We start from the raw sequence: 20,901 nt of genomic DNA, 5'->3' as shown, positions 1-20,901 counted from the left end.
CGGTGCGGCGAGCGACGAGCGCCGCCTAGCGTCGAGCTGGAGTCGCAGAAAGCCCCCTTCCGTGAGTTATAGAAAACATTCTTATTGCCGCTGCCTCCCCTCGGCTTCCACCAAAACTGATTTTTCGCTTCGCTCTATATGGTGACTGCCACCGCAGTAGTTTGGGACCGTGGTTTGGGAGTATTCCGGGTGATACCCGCTTCGCCTATAGCTTACTGCCGCGTATTTAAACCTGCCCTTGCGCAATTTATCATGGGCATTCTCGCGCGTGTTTCGAGTTACGGGCGTCGGGAAAACCGATTTCTATCTCGCTTTTTATCAATGATTTACCGCGAGATGTTCGCCGGCATGGCCCTCCCGTAGGCGCGCGATTATTTTGTGTACAGGCGGGCGCTCGCGAACCGGCGATACAGCTGCGCTTCCGTCTCCTTTTGGGAGACGCACGAGAATTCAGGGAATCTTGTCTAGCGATCTAACTCATTACCGCTAGTCTGTCGTTCGCTTTTGTTTTGACGGGTACGCTCCAGTGCATGCGCTTGCTTGTGGGTGCGGACATATGCAATGTCTCGCCTTCTTATGGCCGAGTGTGCGGGGGCCGTATTCTCGATAGACCCACTTCATTTTCCATTATTCGACCCTTCGTCTTTGGTTCTGACGTTTCTCAGGGGTGTTTGCTGGGTTAATTCGCACCCTTGGAACAACATGTGTTTTCGCCCCGAGTGAAATGTATACTGGAAATAGAACTGCCCAAAATTAAGCTGACCACTCCTGTTCAGCCACCATTCTGAGCGGCGTTAAAATACTCGCCACTGTAGTAATCTCCTAGAGTAAAAATGAGGCCTTCTGTTCAGGCAATATCGCCTTGCAGTTTTGTAAGGGTGTAGGAATATTCAAAACTGTCGAATAACGAATAGAATATTGTCCTATTTGATTCAGCCGTCAAATCAAATAGTGACTGTTTATAAACAATCAGACTATTTTCTCATAGTTTTTCAATGCTTTATGTCATGAAATGTGCGCGATGAAACATGGCAATTGAAGCAAAAGTGCGATAAATTCAACCACATCCCCACTGGACAGTGTACTAGAGCACGCTGCGTCGCTTAGGGAACCAGACTTTTTCATCGAAACCACGATCAATCGCAAATATTTCATTTCAAATCGCAATTTGAACATGTTTCATTGCAAAGCACTTGAAAGTGGCACCATCTGCCGAGACAATTCGAACTAAAATAAACATTTTTTTTTCGCTATGTTTCACTGCAGGCAATCTGTACTTCTGGTTTGTTTGTGAAGATATACACAGATGTTAATTGGCCCACAAGGGTGCCTTTCTAAACTTCATATCCCCTTCAGCCACCGTGTACACATTTGTGGACACAGTCTATTTTGGCCATTTCTGCGCAGTTGTGGCAAGGAATAGACCACAAAAATTGAGCTTGGGGTAAATTTAACATTCTGATGCTTACCTCAAGTACCTTACTTTACTTCTGACGGAAATCTATTGCTAGCAAAGATCGTTTTGGAGAAGGCACTACAGTGTTTGACGGGAGATGTGACGTGGGACATTTCTGTAGCAATTGCGAAATAATTTTTCCTTTCTAGTACTGCAGTGGCGCACCGACGGGAGGGAGGGGGGGGGGGTGAATCTTACAGGCCTTAGGACGTTTTTTTTTTTTAAATCATTTTATTAATTGTTTGTTATTGCACCGACGCGCGCGCGTGTCCAAAACGCATTATGCAGTGTAGAAACTTCTGCCTCGCTCACCTGCTATCATCATCGTCACTGTTCCATAAAAACGCCATGTTTGCTCATCGACCGCTCATCCTGTGTGGTCCTTCACGGGTTTCTACAAAATGTTCCCGTGAAACCCGGGAGCTGTAATAATCAACGACCGAACAGCCCCACGACCGACTGACGATGAGCCCACGCATGGATTCACCGGGAAGAGCGGAGTCAACGTTACCGATGGCCCTCATCCACCCACCGACAGCTCGGCCTTCTACAAGGAGGCCGAGCTGATCATAGATAGGGAACGTATCAGAACGACGGTAAGCTTCATTTTCGACGATTTCGACACGGCGCTCAGTGAGGCCACAACGGCTCAACTTCACCTCATGAGCAGTCGGCTCGAAATGTTTCAGGAGAAGCTCCGTTTTCTAGACGGAAAAATCGAAGTACTGATCTCTGACGATGACATATATGAAGAACATACTATTCAAGTAGACTACATGGATAAGTCGGTTACGCTGAAGTCTAAACTCAGCCTTAATTGCTATTGAGATGAGACAGAGTGTAAACAGTGAAAACGTCTCACAGATCTCTGGAAGCGGAACGAGTGTCTTATTACTCTTGTGCCTTGTAGCGTTGCAAAACGTACAACTAGTAAAAGATTGTAAGACCGAAGCTACAAGCCGTGGCTGCATTGAAGGAGGTAAAAGAAAGAACTACATGAGGAGAGAAATCTTGAAAGACATGGAAGTACCTACTGAAGACAATATTGTGTCTAAAACCGGTAGTAACATGGTTAGAGACGCGTATGATGCAACCGAAGACAGCTATCGACTGATGTCATCATCTTGGACTTTAGAGACGCGTCGAAAGCAAAGGGGTGGACAAGAAGTAGCTCCTGTAGCCACAGGAATACCGAAAGAGAATTTGTGCAGTGTGCAGGACATACGAACGGTTCAAATACCAACATGCAGTTCGGCAACGTATCTGCTAAACAGTCCAGGAGTCCACGAAGACCTCATTTTCACCGAAGAGTCACGGTCCCGTCCAGGCAAGGGAACGCATACTGATTGTATTGATGACCACGAAGGCGCATGCATGAATCGAAGCGAAATGAATTCCAGCCAGTACAGGTGCCGACAACAGGACGTCCATCGTCACTGTGCAATCAACCTAGAAGAGCGTCTGGCCACTGCCATGTCTCCTGCTGTCAGAACTAAGTGCCTAACTCTCAAAGAATCCTACGTGGCACAACCAACCAACGTCCGACAATTAAGACTACTAGCTGCCGCAGATATCCAGAAAAGCAAGGACAACGAGGCATCTGAGACCGGAAATCATCTGCGCAAAATGACAGCAGTGCAAAGACGGAACAAGGTGTCCGTATCGCCGATTGCGTTGCCGAGGCTGTGCTTCTTTTGACGGCGTCCACACTGTTTCAAGGAAGATCAAGCAACGACCACAAATACTAAGCGTCAGCTACTGATGTTCAACTTTGAGCAACGTCGTCTAACACCACTACGTGTGCACGCGAGAACTGGCACTACGAAACGAAGTACAACTGCGCATTCGGTAACACAAGGACAGGGCACAGGTCCTGGTGAATACGGATCACAAGGCGAAATTACATGAATTATTGAACAACGCCGCCCGTGTGATGTTTCCTTCACATTATCTGGCCCGCTGGAACTTTACCATTGTTTTTAAATGGTGTAACTGGACTGGCTCTTTGCCAAGGACACGAAAATAGCCCTTCATGTCGCGGCGGGGAGTGTGTAGAAACTTCTTCCTCGCTCACCTGCTGTCATCATCGTCCCTGTTCCATAAAACGCCATGTTTGCTGATCGACCGCTCTTCTTGTGTGCACGGTCCTTCGCGGGTTTCTACAAAAGGCAGGCTAAGTCTCAGTTTGACCTGCCGAGGAGGCGAGCGCCATTTGGATGGTGTTTTTGCAATTAACCTACCTGGGCGCGCCGCTGTTGTATGGTAGAAATGCTGGAAAAGGGGTTTGTGTTTGAGTTTCCTCGTAACAAAATTGTTTTCTCGTACGTTCAAATTACAATCCGACGCTATCATGTCTGTAGGTTGTGGTTAAGTCGTACTTTACGATTTTTCTGACAGGTTTTACTTTGAGAAATTCAATTTTGTTCACTAACGCCTCTGCGCGACGCGGAGGGCCTGCGTGGTCGGGCTGGTTCAAGATGATTTTCTCAGCCACGGACGCCAGCGCGCCACGCCGACACCGACGCCGGATCGCTTTAAAATGAGACACGACCCTAATCCTTGACTTAGGCGTCTGCTAGTGGCACTCGCACCTCGGCGTTGGTGTACCCTGGTGTAGGGCGAAAAACCGAACTTGGAGTAGCGCGCGAACGGAACTGGCGGAAAACCAACGTTACTAAGCTAGTCTTTTCTTTTTTAGTAACGTTGCGGAAAACCGCCACGCACAGAGGAGCAGGCGAGGGAGCGAATGAAGGTGAGAAGAGTGCGACGCGTTGCCCCCTAGCGGAGGGCGCACGAAGCGCACCTTACGCGCCCCTCCGCCGCTGACGTGAGAGCATGTAGTCGAGCGAGGGTGCGCGCGAGCGATCGACGGAGCAGGTGCGCGCCGGGAGAGAAGCAAGTGACGTCACCCCTCCGCTGTGCTACGCAGGCGTTCACTGTGTCAGGTGGTGTGTAGCTCTAATTAGCTTGTTTTTTATTTTAATTAGTAATTAGCAGGTACCCCTGATTTAAGTTTGACGTCACTGATGACGTCACTTCTGGTCGGGAGTTTCACAGATGCGGTGGTTATCTAAAGTGTACGATTGTGTGCTTTGGCGTACTGCAATTACTTTCCTTGTTTCTAATTATTCATGACACTTTTACGGCACTAAACATGTGCTCCGATGTCATATCATCAACCATAAGTAGAACCATGGATATCTACGTTTTTTTTTTGCGATTTATTTTTAATTTCGTCCCGTGAGAAACCGGAAGTAGGTCCCTAACTGGAAGTTGCTGCGCAAGAAACAAAAGTGTCCCTCGGTGCTCGTGCCACTATAAAAAAAAAAGAAGCGCTGCTTGATAAAGCAGCGAGAGAGAAAACATTTAAAAAGCTGCATGTGTAAATAACATTTAGTGATTGTAGAACTTACAAAACATTTAATTGTTGATGGCTTATAATGCTCATAGTCACTTATTTTCTTCATGTTCTTAGCAGCAATTTAAATCAGTCCAGCAGATATGGGCAGTCAGTGTTTTGCTGTGCATGCAATTTATTATTGTGCTGGCCTCGTTTCTGTTGGTGCGAGCGTTTAAGAGTATAGCTAGAGTAAATCCTCACTGTTCAATAAATCGCATTAGCGCTAAAGATTAGAACCTTTTCACAAGGCAAGAAAATACTTACAGGGCACCGTAGCTTTGCAACAGGTTTCCTTCTATTGACGAGTTGTGCATGCTGTAAGAGAGTATACCCATTCCGTTTGAAAAGTAGATGCACGATCTGCTTTCCCACAAAGGAACTTTGCCAGAAGGGAGATACTCCTTTCTTGCGTGTCACTGCACTTTGAACGCTTTTCCGGTAGATGTCCCCTTACCTAAAGGACTTTAGCCTGTTTGTCTGGGGTATTATTCATTCGTTATACAGGCCAACAGGTCATTTTGTTGCAGAGGCGTTCTTTGTAGAGGTGCTTGACTATTTGCACTCCGTTACAGGTAAATTTAAGGCTACATCCAGCTAGCAGAATTCAACTGAATGATGAACATGCTAGAGTGTGTGCTATTTATCTATCTTGCTCTACCTGCAATATGATATACCTATAGTATAACTAATAAATCAACCTCTTCTATTTATGATCATATCCTGCCTTCGCAGTCCTCGCAGCATAGGCCTGAGCTTAAGAGCATGAAGAATGCTTCCCATGGGTATACTTACTAGGGGGCGAAGAGTTTTGAGCATGTGAGTTGCCTCACACCACAATGTCAAGTAGAAAAAGTAGTGAAATTAGCACAATTTTCTTTTGTCACTAACAAAGTTCCTCTGCAGCAACTTAAGACTAATTTATGCAACGCTTTTAGCCTGTAGTTAGTAAATTCACCCATGGGATAGCCTCTTGAAGCTCCAGCAGAGAGCTTGTGTAACTTGGCATTTTACGACAGCATCGCTACAAATTACGGTACAGCCGAACCTAGCTAGATAATGAACATGAATATATATAAAAATTATTAGATATGGTGAAGTAAATCTCAGATGTTTCTTGCTGACATTAGCATGTGACAAATATATGCTTACAACAAACATTGGATATACAACACAGGTATTTTTATGTCAGACACAAATTCATTATAACCAGGTTCTACTTTACTTTATGCTGCCTGCTAGCTACAGAACATTGTGGTAATTGGTGCAGACAAGCACAGGCACTATGAAATGTAGTGTCCTCAGCCCATACAAGAACAGAAAAAATTTCGGAATATTTATTCGTGCCAAACGACAGATGGCACAGCGGGGAAACGGGCACCTCAGCTGCTGGGAGGTGCCCCTCAATATTAAACACAGGCGGGTCTATGTACAGAAGGGGAGCCATTGTAGTCCCCGGTACGTCAGTGACTGGATGACTTGGAGTGCGAGATGAGCCACTGCAGCGTGATGTCTGCAAAAGAGACACATGCACGGATTGCAACAATGCCCAAGGAGTGATTCGGTGTAGGTGTTGCATGAAACAAGAACAAAAAGGAGCGACAGGAATGCACATCATTGTGATGCAAAAGCGTAAAGTAGCCCATTGAGCGAAAAATCCGGTGGCATCTGTAGCAGCGAAAGGGCATTGGCTGCGACGGCCTCGCGTGCTCATGACATTGGCTCGGGCCTCGAGGGAGCAGGAATTATAACTCGAAGGGACCATTCAGTGGCATTCAATTGGACCCCATTAATGCTTTCACATTCACAACTCATAAGTGCTTAGGTGTCCTCGAAATCTTTCTCGTTCACCGCCCGACACCAAACTGTACGTTAGAGTTTCAGCTTGTCCATGAAAATATGTGTGTACGCGGAATACCAGGTTACCGAAGAGATGCGTGGGAACAACAATGCTGGTAACGACATCTTATAACACTGAGCTTAACCAGAGAGCACAGAAAGCTAAAGCCCAGACAACATGTACGCTTGCAGACATGCACAAGCTCAAGTCCTCGTGCCCACACATGTGCAGATGGTGTGGCACAGCTCATACGTGTCGAAATGCGATGTGATCCCGGCGATCAGCTCCTCTCTGAAATCCCATGCTCGGACTGTCTCGTGTTGGCGTGGCTGGCAACGCAGCTGCGGCGTCGTACAATCAACTCTCAGAGAGGCAGATTTATATTGTGCGAGAAAGTTCTTTTCTTTCATTTTTGCACTGATCTAACAGCTCTAAAAATAATCAATTACGTTTATAAATATTCAAGCACTGTCAATAGCAAAGTACGAAATGATGTCTGCCTAGACGTCCATGAGTGAGCCCAGTGAGCGCACGGTACTGTGCATCTCTTGGGGATACAAACCATCATTCCTTGCGAGGCAGGGCAGGCACAAGATGCTTAGATGTGAGGTTGCGTGTGTCGGCAAGTGTACTTGTGGTCTGGGCTTAATACTGCAGTAACCTACAATATTCTGCTTAACTGCTGGTGTAAAGCTACTACAATAGTGACATAATCATTAACGTGCAGTCCTCTTGATTTTCCTTCGAAGAGAACACTTGCATGGCAAAAAAAAATTTCAAATGTGTCGTAGTTGGACAAAGGGTTTCAAGATGGTGCTACCAGCTTTCCTACTGCCTTCCACGGCTACAACCCAGTAATCTGTAAACGGTGAGGGGTTTACAGACAAGCTAGAGCTTCATATATATTAACTTGCGCAAACTGCTACACTTGTACAGGCAGGTCGGCAGCACGCTTTTGTAGTTGAAACAATCCAGGGTTTAAGGTTCTGCCTTCGTAAATCTCAATCAGTTGCAAGACCTGAATTCCGTTTAGTCGCGAAGATGACACTTTGCTGCAATGTCGACTGAAATGGCACGCCGGAATTTCTTATGTTTCGAGAATACGTAGACTAAACGTCTTCACCTTCAAGAACTCTGCACTACTGTCAAGATGCACACACAGGAGAAGAAACATATATAATGGTCTCGGCAACAATTCGCAGCTTGCTGATGACAGATCAGTGCGTCCACATACGAGAAGATGCATGTAGACACAAGGAAGGACATGCACAGATTTAAACAATCTACATTAATTCAGAACACCGGATGTCACATTTTGTAAATATTTAAAAGAAGAAATGAAGCAGCTCACTTGCCTGTGCACTGTGGGCATCACACATTAACCGTATTTCAGAGATATTAAGATTACATGCAAGAGCAAGAACTGAACTGCGTGAACACAGTACAGTTTTTACATGTGCATCCAAATGGAAGCACACTACGAAAGAAGTAAAGGCACTGACTGCAAAAGTGATGTATCACTGATGCTTAGAGACCACCGTTTTCAGATATGGGGACGAAAAATTGGCGTGCGGCTACTTGGCGTAAACAATTCAATTTTCTAAGCTCTTGTGTTTCTTTTTGAATTAATTTCTTTTGCACAGTCCTTCAATCTCCTGATTAATTTCTGGGGGGCACTGACCAGCATGACGGTCAGCTCCGTGTCACGGAGATGCACCTGTCGTTCCTTGGACTCAGTATGAGTCTGCTGTACGAGTTTGCACTTGAATACCACGAAAATCTACCAATTAGCTGTCCACTCTTCTGCAGTCACGCATTAGGCCTGCAAAATCAGCGAGGACCGGTGCATGCTTGCAGACCATACCCTGTACAAACGATATTTGCTAGGCTATATAGTATTCCACTCAATTCGACATAGACACTGCTGTTTGTCTGCTTCCAACACAAGCAGAAATGCACTCCAGTGGCTTTCAACTGCTTCAACAACCACAAAAATAAAGAAATGCCACTAAAGTGTGCACATATTTTCATTGTTGTACAAGACGAAAGTTTCAATGGTCATAAAGCGATGGCTGACAGGCAAGCACAGAAACCCAAGAAGGCAGCGAAGCTCACCAATGTTGTCACGCTCCTTGCAAGAAATCGAATAGCAGCAGATCTCTCGGTCTTGGATGGCTGACAGGTTCCTGAAACACAAAAGCTCCTCCTCGTCAACAAGTCAATCAAAAGCGGTCTCTTACGATTTATGACTGGACTATTGCATCAGTAGGCCTACAATATTTTTCAGAAATACATGCGCGTCAGATTTCGACACAGGTCGGCATAATCACTCACGAGTACACTGACTCATACTTGCTTCACACTGATTTCACAGACGTGGGATAAAGTGTGTGAGCGAGCGATAAAAGGAGTGATGGTGTACCTTTATATGTACGAGAATGAGTGCCGGCATGTTTGAACATGTGTATAAAGAGGAACGAGTGCCGGTTAACGTGAGTATTCGTGAGTCAGTGATGGTGGCTATAACTGGATGCGAGTATTAGCATGAGTGGGTTCTGGTTAAGTGTGAATAGAAGCAAGTACGAATGGAAGCAAGTATGAATGTGAGTATGTGTGGGTGTGAGTGTCTGCCATTGAGTGTGAGCAGAAGTGAGCGTGAGTGAGTATAAGACTCCAAAAATATTGGCGAGTGAGTATCCACTTATTTTGCCAACCTATGCATTTAGAGCTGTTCACAGAAGTCTAGAATATGAACGCAACAAAAAAGGCCAAATCCAAATTTCCTCCCATCCGTCAAAAAGAGACTGCATGCAAAAAAATGCAAACTGATAACAAAATTAAGTAGCCATACGCTGAGAACAAACTCTGCATGATTAAAAATTTGAAAGGCTTCCTATGGATTTGGTACACTTAAAATCTTAATGCTCTGGTTGCAAATAATTTCCTTGTAAGGCATATTCATGGACTACGAACAACACAGTAATACATGGTAGTCTAGATGACAACAAATAAATTACCTTAGGGAATTAAGGATAGTTAGAGAATTAGGAATGAATTCTTTCCAACAATTCAGTTGTCTGCTATGTACACACCTGACAAAACATTTGCGATGCTGCTCATAATGGCCAATTTAGGGATAACGGGAAACCGGCAAATGGTGTGCAAGCGTGGGTGTCAAACCGGCAGCCGGCACCGTGTCTGAAAAACTGGCTGTGCTGGCGGAAAACCAGTTAGGGGGCAACAACCCTATTGTCGTCATGAGGTAAGGAAAATGAGTGAAACCATCGGCATGCTCACATCTGGTCGATGAGCTCACGCTCGTCCAGGGCTCCCTGCAGATCACGCTTGTTGCCGAGGACAAGCACGGGAATACCCGCCAGCTGGGGTTTGTCCAACAGCTGATGCAGCTCATTACGGCTCGCTTCCATCTTCTCTCGATCGTGCGCGTCCACCATGTACACGATAGCGTTCACGCCGCGGCAGTACCGCTCCCACATGCTTCGGAACCGCGGTTGGCCGCCAATGTCCCAGATCTGTGCCACACAAACATATCACCATGTCCATTTTGTCAGACTAAACGTGACATGCATTATCATACTTATGTTTATTTATTTATTTATTCAAAATACCTTACAAGGCCCAATAGGGCATTCAGTAAGGGGGACAAAAAGTGACCCTGTAAGGAGCTGAAAATACAATGCAGCATACAGGGCGAAAAAAAAAAAAAAGTATTGTACAGGACAAAACTCAAAAGCAAAAGCAGACATAGGTGCAAGGTGCACAATGTTATAATGGAAGTAGTATTATGAACAGCAGCACAAAAGTTGCGCAAGACACACTTATTATATCAGTGCTCATGTAACTCAAAGTTGTGGCCACATGTAGAAAGACAGGCCTGTCCTATCAGAGAGCACCAATTATTATGGCACACCCTGGAACTTGTGCAGGTATCTCAAGACTATCTGGAAGGCACAATGACATCGTTATATATAGGAGACAGCATGATAGCCGCGTCATTCAATTGGACAGCTTTTGGTCGTACTTATAGCTACTTGCCACTGCCGAGTTGTTTGATTTAGAGGGCACACATTCACCCAATTAAGAGCGTCTTTCCAAGTTGTTTGTTTGCCTGCTGGCCAGCACTGTTTACCATTCAACTATACGTTAGCAATAATTATCACCAGCCTTTCACATCCACTCCAAGGTGAACGTCCTCTCCCAGTGATCTCCAATTATCTTTGTCTTACCCAGCATCAAATTTCCAAATATTAGTGCATCGCCCAATTCTCTGTGGTCCTCAGCGGTGCTTACCTTTTGTTGGCACCCATTCTGCTACTCTAAACAGACCACCACTTATTGCTCTACACATTAAATGACCGGCCCGACTAAACCTTTCTCTTAACTAGAATATAAGCTGCATACTGTTTGCTGTATAGTCTTATACTGCTTTCTTCCCGTCTCGACCTTACACCTAATGTTATTGGTGCCTTCCTCATCTGCTAGTAGTGTCATGCTAGAAAGCCTTTTATGATGAAAAAAAAAAAAGGGGGGGGGGGGGGGGCAGTACAGAAACCTACTTACCAGACTTATTTCCTTTTCCTATCACAAATGTAAGCATTTTATAGCACAGTTTCAATCCTGATCCACAAGCTTGACTTAAAGCATGCCCAATTTTGTTTGTCATGTCCTGGCCTTTCAACAGCCCTTTTAATTGCTAAATAAATTGGTAAAATAAAGTATGACAAAGCTGGCACAGAGCATATTCCTGAGCTGCTTAAAATCTTATATTTTGCATGCAGCATGTGTCACACAGAAAGGGATGCTGCTGTAACAATCCTTTTAACAACAAAAATGTGTGCATTATTTCTGAATGAAAGACCACATGCACCCGACTATGTGTTTGCCAAAAAAAAAAAGCTTGGCATGGGCAACTAAAACTATTCTGATGCTGTCACATGACCTTGGAGCCACTTAGATGTCATGCACCATGAAAAAATCTAACCACAGCCATTGTGCCCAACACCACGATCTGTTAATACCTGCAGTACTAAGAAGACTCAAATGCTCGATATGCCGTAAATGAAAATTCCAAGTTATACAAGAAGCGAACAACTGCCCATTTGTTTTTAAACCCAATGACCTGAACTGACAGCCTCAGACTGTGTGATAGTATGCCATTCAGCAAACTCGCTCTACACTGTTGTCGAGCAGAGTTCTGTAAACAATTCATTTAATGGCTGCAAGTCTGTAGAAGTTTAGCAACAAGTTCTGGATTAAATTATGCCTGTATCACAAAATTTTGTGCTCGAGGCAAACATCAGATGATATATCTACACAGGGAGGGGCCATCAGACCATTATTTTATTTGATCATACCAATATTTATTGAAATTGTATATCTAACTAAACTGCACAGTTCCTCCCACTTGGACATCCTGGTTGGAGTAATCTTAAGTGCTGTTAGTTCCATGGTGGAAAAACAGTAGAAGACACAGTAGAAGACATAGAAAAAAAGAAGCTATCCGACACGCATTATATGCCAATGGTTTCTGCTGTAGCTGCAATGCATATGCAAAGCTAGAGTACATCTGCAACACTTAAGTAATCAAAAACATCTCATACCTGCTAAGTTGCTAACGCCAAGCCATCCATCAGAGAATGCACCATCAAATATTACTGAAGCTTCTCCTATGCAATGCCATGCATTTGTGGCATGTGAAAAAAGGATATTACAACACAAAAGTGCTGCCGGCTGTAAAACTTACAGCACAGGATATTAACAGCAAGGGGATCACGTTTATTGTTCACGTGACGTCCTTAGATAACACAAAGATGGCTCGTACTCGAGAGAATGCCTCCCAGTTGCAGATGGCACGGTTAACTAGTATTATTATTTTTTTTTTTTTTCCCGTATGAACAAAGCCGGAGCGACGTTTCTGGGGCCCGCGAGACCTTATCCGGTGCTGCCTTATCAGACTGTTCTGATAGTACATAGGGGAACAAATAGTCATCTGTAGCAGTTGAATGGGTGGACTTTGTTTTCTGCTCGTCTTTTTCTCGCTTGCCTCTCAGCTGTACTTGTATGTCGTCGTCCGAAGGCGATGTAAACAAAGTGCGCAACGCAGAAGCCTCCAGCACCTCAGCCTAGTTGCGTCGGAGCAATGGCCCCGACGTTGCCACTTTTTTTTTTTTTTTTTTTTCGGCGATGCGGCCTGGAAACGACAGTTTTACAGTCACGACTTCTTCCGTGTGCTGGTTGGCGGCGGGTCACGGCAGCTTTTGACGTGCGCTGCTCAAAATAAGCCACGCGAAGTGACGGGAGACATCGCCGACCAAACACTTGTTTCCATCCCGTGTTGTTACCACACAAAGCCCGTGAAATTCTTTCGTTTCGCACTCCTGATGGTGGAACAGCTGGGCAGCCCTAGGCAAAAGGAATGCGAACGGGAACCTGCTCAATCCTGTCTGTGTCGACTGGAAAATGCGTTGTACAACGCAGTGCACAGTCACCATCAACTTCATGTGACACGGCGGCGGAGACAACTCGATTCGGCAGCGGAGTCGGGACGAATCAAATTCTACCCCTGTACACCTGCACGGTAGAGACCAAGCAGCAGGCGTATTTAAGAACGAGAGATACAAAAACCCGAATGCTGCAATACTACGATATTCGAAGTCCGCCCGATGAAAACATCGGTCGCGATAAAAGCAGAGCAATAGAGCAGGTAGACAATGCATGAGCTTTCGTGCTTGCTGCTCAGATAAGCTAGCAGCCAGGCGGCCCTACCTTGATTGTGACGTTCCCCTTGGTCACCTTGCGCATGTTGAAGCCCACGGTGGGGATCATGTCCTCGCAGAACTGGCCCGACTGCAAAGGTAAAGCGTCGGATCAGGTGGCTCACCGAGAGTGGGGGAGCACCCCCCCGACTACGGCCATGGCGGCAGTCAGCTTACGGCAATGACGTTCACGAAGGTGGTCTTGCCCGAGTACTGGAGGCCGACGAGCGTGAGCTCCATCTCCTCCTTCCAGAAGAGGCTCTTGAACCAGTCCAGGATGCGGTTGATGAGGGACATCATCTTGGCGGCGGGCGGTGCAACAAGCAACAGACGCCCAGATCACAAGCGGCAGCGGCGATGACACACACCGCGGCGAATCCCAGCAGTCGCCGCCCACGACCGAAACCGGCAGGGCGCGCCAGCTGCCGGCAACGATTAAAGCCCGCAACGATGACACCGGCGACGAGAGGGCGTCACGGGCGCTTGTAGGCACTGTAGGTGCGCATCGAGTGGTAACCCGTGGGAGGCATTGCTCGTGGTAAATCCATTAAAACGCGCGGACTAAAGGTACGGTGGGTACATGTACGCTCTGGGGCGCGGTACCTACGGGTGCCAAGTCCCCTTCCCATCTGACAACGGCACGGAATGTACGGATTCTCGTACCTACACGTACGAGTACTATCGTCAAAACGTATTTGTTTAACAGGAAGTGATGTTAAGAATAAGGTAAGCTATCCCAAGAAACAAAGGACCTAATAAAGAAACTACAAAACATGAAAGTGTCCAACTCAAGAGATCAGATAGAATTCGCTGAACTTTCAAAACTGATCAACAATAATGTCAATAATGTCAGCGTGCACAGCAAACATGAACACATCACACTCAATGTCTGCGGACACTCGCTGTCAAAACGCTGGCGTGAGGAAACGCAGCCGCAGCAGAGAGCGAAGTGACCTTCGTGCGGTTACAGTGTACTAAAAGGCTTCTAGTACACTGTAGTGCGGTCTATCGCTTCAACACAGACTGAGCGCCGAGAACATATAGCAAGCAGCCGCCGACCTACCTAGAGTGCCCCAACGCAGATCGCTCTCAAGATAACGGCCGCGCGACCGCGCGTAGCCGCCACATACGCAGTTGCAGCCGGATAATATTTTAAATGCGAAGCCTTTCTTGCTGAACATTTGCCACTTTGACAGTATATCTATCTAGCCGCCTACGTCTTGGTGCTCTCATGGTCGTTTCGTTAACTTGGTATTTACCAAAATTGGCACAGTATGACAAGAGTGTATGACGAACATAAATCATAGGTCATGACATGCATATCATGACATCTGTGTCATGTAGGTCATGAAACAGCTGCCTACATCTTGGTGCTCTCATGGTCGTTTCATAAACTTGGTAGGTACCAAAATTGGCATAGTATGACAAGAGTGTATGGCGAACATAAATGATAGGTTATGACATGACTGTCATGACATGCGTGTCATGTAGGTCATGAAACAGCCGCCGAAAATGACAATGACTCAGTAAAAAAAAAGTTGCAGTGGCTTAGCTCGGCTATGCCAGGATATACGTAGCGTTAGCAAAGGTTAATTCAGCTGATTATTCTTAGCTTATTCTTAAGATTATTCTTAAGATAAGATTATTCTTATGAGTCAAGCTTCTCCGTTCTTCTGCGCTGTTGAGCAGCATTTGCGCTCTCCTTCTCCATGACTATACCACACTGGCAAACGCCAGTCAGAAGCGCAGCGGCTCCAGCGCAGTGTCAGACGGCGACTGCACAGCGAGCGCGCGCCGGCGCCAGTGCGTCTACCACGGCTACGACGTCACTCCTCTGGAATGCGCAGACCGGCGGCGGTGAGTCGCGCGCAACGGCGGCGGCGGAGTGCGCGAGAGGTGCCGGCTCCGGTGGCTCCGGTGCGCAAGCCGTGTGACATCACTGATCCTTGCGCATGCGCAGCACGGCTCTTGATGTGCCGCGCGAAACGGGCTTGGCTAGGCCAGTGTAGCTAACGCTACAAAAATATTAACACTCAAAAACCACTGAAATGAGTTCGGACGTGGGTACTAAGTGCAGGAAACACTACAGGATGGTGGTAGAAGCCATAGTCATGACCATGACAGCAAAAATGACAATGACTCAGCAAAAAAGATTAACACTCAAGAACCCTGAATGGGTTATGACCTGGGTACTAAGTGAAGGAAACACTAAAGGATGACGGTAAAAGTCAGTCATGACTCATGAGCATGACTCAGCAAAAATGACAATGGCTCAGCAAAAAGTTACACTGAAATGGGTTCGGATGGGGCTACTAAGTGAAGGGAACACTCAAGGATGGCAGTAGAAGCCGTAGTCATGAGCATGCATGGCTTAGCAAAAATGACAATGACTAAGCGAAAAAAGATTAACACTCAAAAAAAATGTCACAGTTTCGCCCTAAGGGCGAAGCAATGAATGCGATAGCAACACAGCAATCTCATACGAAGTAAGGTGAGCGGCTTTGGTAGCAACAACACGCAGAACTGTTGTCGACGCCATCGGCGTTTTGCCCGCGTTAGCTCTAAATGCGTGCGGCGTTGGTGACTGTTGCTGGAGCCTCTCATATAAATAGGCACTTGGTGCCGCAGCTAAACGTCGCGTCCCTTCCTTCCCCCTCCCCCACGGCCTCTCGCGCGTCTGAAGAAGGCGCGTTTGCTCTACATATATGGTGATTGTAAAGGAGAAACGAGACGCCTAATTCTGCAGCCCTTAAGCGAGCACGGCGCAGAACGCGCGTTTGTTCTCCGCCGTGCGTTCACTCCCCGTGAAAGACGCGCCCCTCGCGCCCTTTCACTCGCACATACAGCGTTCGGCGCGCGGCGACGATTTCATCTCCAAATGACGTCATACGGAACCTCACGGCGACGGCGACGGCGACGGCGACGCCGACGGCGACGGCGACGCCGACGGCAGAAATCTGCTTTTGAGTGTCCATATAATTGCTATCGCAATAAAACCAATGGAATGGGTTCGGATGTGGTACTAATTAAGTGAAGGAAAAGGCTGAAGGTTGATGGTTGAAGTCATAGTGCTGAGCATGACTAAGGCTTTCGCCTTAAGGTCTCTTAGGCGTAGCTAAAGGGACTCCTGAGGACTCGCGACATGAATGTCATGACATGCATGTCATTTAGGTCATAAAACAGCCACCTACATGTATCTTGGTGCTCTATGCTCGTTTCGTTAACTTGGCAGGCTCCCCGCACACTGCTTCGCATAACATCGATTCCCACAGGGCGTGAGATCTGCCGGCTTCTTGTTTCCACCTTAGTATTGCGCCAACGCGGGCTATATTCACTTTTTTCAGGAACGCTGCCGTGTTCTACATATGTTACAAACATTGGCAAGAAGTAGGCATAAAACATCAGAGCATGCTTCTAATTATTGCGCCACTGCGATTTCATCGTATCCACTTGCGCATGTCTTTCAAATTTTGATGACGCTTCTATTTCCCTGGTGCTGTCGCTGACAAAAAAAACAAAAACAAAAAAAGCAAGAAAGCTAGACTTATTGTTCGATTATTTTTGTTACTTTGTGATTGCCTTTGTTGGTCATCTCGAATAGTTATAGAAGATAAAAATGACTGTTGAATTTAATGCTACATTCATCCAAGCGGTACGTGCTAACATGCATGCTCTCAAGAATTTTGAAGGTGACCATTCAAACAACACTTGTGCTATAATTTACCACAAAACGTGTTCTGCAACGTAAGTACGGTGTTATACAAGATGTTCGTTCCGAACTTTCATGTCTCGAAGCTTGAATCTTGAAAACCAGCTAATGCTGTTTGGCCTCGTATGGCTTGGAAATTCCAAGATAGTGGTGCAATGCCCCCACCCATTCTTGATCCCCCCTTTGCGGACGCCCATGAAGTGAAAGGACAGCATGGCAGTGTTGGTAGCTAAACTAGAAAAAAGAGAGAGAGAGGAAAGAAAAGTGCAAATGAGGTTACGTATACAATACCTCTCGAGGGGGGCCTCCGACAAAGCTGCAGCCCGAGAGTGACAAAAAAGAAGCGGTGTCGGGAACTTGCGAGATGTGCTAACAACCGCCCCTTCATCGTTTTCTAGATTAGAAGTGTGTACATGCGTGCGAGATTAGCTTGAGTGTGGCGAGAAGTCAAGATCGACCAGCTTCGTACAATTTTGTTAGTATTGCGATAGCAATTATATGGGCACTTCAGCGAATTTCCGCCGTCGTCGCGTCGCCGTGATATTCGTGAAAGTCTAAATGCGTACGTCTCTTCAGCAAAGTACAGAAACTTATGACTTCATCAGTCTTCCAGAAAGCAAACAATGTTATCGAATTCTGAGTCCCAGCATCTGCAGTTCCGGCGGTACCTTCTTCACCGCGTCCTCTTCAGCGCCTTAAGTGCTGGCGTTATGGGCATACCGTGAAAAAGATCTGCTCACCGGTGCTGAACTTATTGTGGCGAGGATCACGATTCTAGCGACCACAAAACCCGTGAAGAAAGGTATTGCCTTTGCAACGGAGATCGGTCTGCAAATTGTTCAAATTAATCTGCAAAGGCATGGTAAATGCAAATTCTTGAATTCGTCGAACGAAGACGTTGTTGTCGTAGGGAAGCCATTGCTGAAATACAAGCTAGAACGCAAGGATACACTGATGTCACAGCCAGTCAGCCGGCATCAATGGACGTGTTCATTTCTCTATCCATTGCTGATGCGGTCGAATCGCCACGGAAAAGGATATATTGAGCATCTTATTCAAACCTATAGCGAGCCCCTGGCGCAGATAGCGCAGATTTTTGGCACACCGTCCACTACTATTATAGCTTCCCGCAATTCTGAGCGTCCGCCCCATCAAATGCAAAAAAGTATCGCCCGTTCTTACGTCCCAAGAGGGGCAAATTGCAGGACCATCCGTTGAAAATAGCCAGACTCAGTCGCAAGGCCTCAGTGATGACGTGCATGTCTCAGGTGACAAGGTAGCCATCCCTCAAGCGATCCAGATCCCCTCTGTCCAAGAAAACTAGTTCACATTTTTTAGTCAGTTATTAAGAAGTATATAAAAGACAGCCTCTTAAAGAAAGACATTCTAAAAAAAAAACATTTTAAGCATGGCAATTGCCGATTCATTCACTCTGCAGCAACATATTTATTATATCTGGGTTCTCAGTTCTCTCCAGATACTATTTCATTACAAGAAATCTGGATTTCAGTTCATCAGTCGTTTCATTTAACTACCTATCGATCTTTCCGTTTGGACTGTTCCTCCATAGGCCATGGCCTAGAATTCGTTATTACGACAAACATCAGTCACAAGGCAAATATTTCATGTCAGCTTATGCCATCTGACTGCAATTTTTTTTTTACTTCAATATAATAAGTTTACTAGGTTGCTTGCCTTCTTCTATAGTAATAGTACAGTGTACACTGTAGTAATAGTATACGTTTATCGGGTGTACAGGATACATGGTGTGCAGACTGCGCTATTACTAAACTTAATGCCGAAAAGATAAAGTTTTGTTGGAATTTTAATTCCCATCATACGTGCTGGGGTTTTAAGACTGACGAACGCGGGAAACGCTTGTGGGATTGGACAATAGAAAATCACCTGTTGTGTCTAAATTCTAGAGTTCGAGATCAGACTTGCTCAGGCTTAGACCCGAGTTTTAGATGCGAAGCATCATATGGTCGGGGCTATGTCACTCCCTCCCTCCCTCTCTCCGCCGTGCGGCGTCCACACCCCTACTGCGCATCCTCCTCCCCCTCCTCTCCTTGTCTCATCTCCTCTCCTCTCGGCATTCCTCCTCTCCTTCCGACGCTCCTCTCCTCTCCGGATTGCGCAACGAATGGCAACACCTGCGGCTCCGCGCGCAATAATGCGAAGCAGCTAAGGTTAGAGACGCGACGGTAGGTGCCCCAGAGGCACCGGCGGCAACAGTCACCGACGCCGCGCGCGTTCGGTGCGAACGCGGGCAAAACGCCGACGGCGTCGACAACAGTTCTGCGTGTTGCTGGTGCTGCTGCATGTCCAAGTTTATACAGCTGATAAAACTACCTTGAGTCGACCCCATGGCTGCTTCGCATACTACTCAGGGCTCCCCTACGGGAAGATGGTGTAATTTTTTTCAAGTTCGTTTCTTTCATTTCATCCTGATCTGCATTGGACTTTGCCACTAACAGTGACCACCTCTCTATAATGTTTTATATTGCTTGTCCGATAATATTCTCGGGTTCGCATGTACGGGTTCTTGTAAACTATATATTACATTTAAGAATGACTTAAAATCGGCTTTGGCTTCTAATTATGAAGAGCGTGTGGATACCAAAGCTGAGACTGTGCAGTAATAATTAATTAAATTAAATTATTGGGTTTTACGTGCCAGAACCACGACTTGATTATGATTAATTGTGTGCCGTGTCCCGTGTGCATTAATTTATGCACACGGGACACGAGCGTTCTTGCATTTCGCCCTCATCGAAATGCGTCCGCCGCGGCTGGGATTTGATCCTACGACCTCGTGCTTAGCATCGCAACACCATAGCCGCTAAGCCACCGCGGCGGGTCAGTATTAAAAGGTTCCGTAAAAAGAACTGAATTTGCTGTTGAATCTGTGAAGAGCGGTTCCTTTAGTCTCTGGTGGAATGCCGACTGCGCACGGGATCACAGACGACGGAAGGCACTTGGAAGCAACTTCTGTATAAACTTTATTGGTTGTAGGGTTTCTGGGCAACCCCCGCAAACTTTGACTATAAATTTCACTCAGCCGGAATCAAACGCACAGTTGCTAAAGCTAAAGAAGATTGTGATACTCAACACTATAGTTATCTTTTAAAATCCGGGAACGACAAAAGATTTCTTTAAATATACGAGATCTGGGCAAATTCTGTCATCACCAATGTCGTCAAGTGAGATGACAGAATTACTATATAGCACATTGCATGCTAAGGGCCTAGAGACAGTGTGCTCTAGTGACTCTGGCGAGTGTAGATTCACATTGTTATTGCCCTATAGCGGACCAAAACCACATCTTTCGACAAACATTACAGAAATAAAGGTTTCAGAACTTGCGTACGAGTTCGATATCTGCCTTTGTCCAGCTGCTGGTCCTAAGAGAATTTCGGTATCCCCCCTCAACCACAGTGGCACAGACCAACCACTGACAACAACCAACTGCCGCTTCGCTATGACCTCGTTTCGGGGAGCAAATAAGCGTGCCGTCTTCCGTAGTATACCTATAGGCAAACACACATAATAAAAAAAATTACGGAAGCCAAAAGTTCCCAACAAAAAGTCCCAAGATCTCGCAAAACTCTCCAGTAAAAGTCTCCATGCAGATGTTTCTCTAGCAACTCACGCATGCCCACGACGCTCGGGCAAATGCGAGAAAGAAATTGTCTTTGTCCATTTCGTCCCGTTTCTTTGCGC

At 46.2% G+C, this 20,901-nt stretch overlaps 1 protein-coding gene across 1 annotated transcript; it reads right to left on the bottom strand.

Moving 5' to 3' along the window:
• Window positions 1-6,176: 6,176 nt before the first annotated feature.
• Window positions 6,177-13,876, bottom strand: LOC119431341 (ADP-ribosylation factor-like protein 8B-A). The gene is made up of 5 exons (XM_037698828.2): window positions 13,647-13,876; window positions 13,480-13,560; window positions 9,991-10,226; window positions 8,809-8,879; window positions 6,177-6,366 (listed from the first exon to the last, which is right to left on the bottom strand). The coding sequence occupies exons 1-5, from the start codon at window positions 13,767-13,769 to the stop codon at window positions 6,317-6,319; spliced, it is 561 nt and encodes a 186-aa protein (XP_037554756.1). The 5' UTR covers window positions 13,770-13,876; the 3' UTR covers window positions 6,177-6,316.
• Between the last annotated feature and the right edge of the window lie 7,025 nt (window positions 13,877-20,901).

The sequence above is a fragment of the Dermacentor silvarum genome, chromosome 10 (assembly GCF_013339745.2).
Source record: "Dermacentor silvarum isolate Dsil-2018 chromosome 10, BIME_Dsil_1.4, whole genome shotgun sequence".
Taxonomy (NCBI): Eukaryota; Metazoa; Arthropoda; class Arachnida; order Ixodida; family Ixodidae; genus Dermacentor; species Dermacentor silvarum.
The sequence above is the reverse complement of the archived record's forward strand: the minus strand, read 5'-3'. Positions and strand labels throughout refer to the sequence as shown.

What these genes read in the sequence shown, in the direction of transcription:
- LOC119431341 (XM_037698828.2), bottom strand. Translation starts at nt 13,769, where the DNA reads ATGATGTCCCTCATCAACCGCATCCTGGACTGGTTCAAGAGCCTCTTC. An exon ending in CCTTCGTGAACGTCATTGCC is followed by an intron (nt 13,561 to 13,646) that starts GTAAGCTGACTG and finishes TTACCTTTGCAG; the next exon opens with TCGGGCCAGTTCTGCGAGGA. An exon ending in AGGGGAACGTCACAATCAAG is followed by an intron (nt 10,227 to 13,479) that starts GTAGGGCCGCCT and finishes TGTGTGGCACAG; the next exon opens with ATCTGGGACATTGGCGGCCA.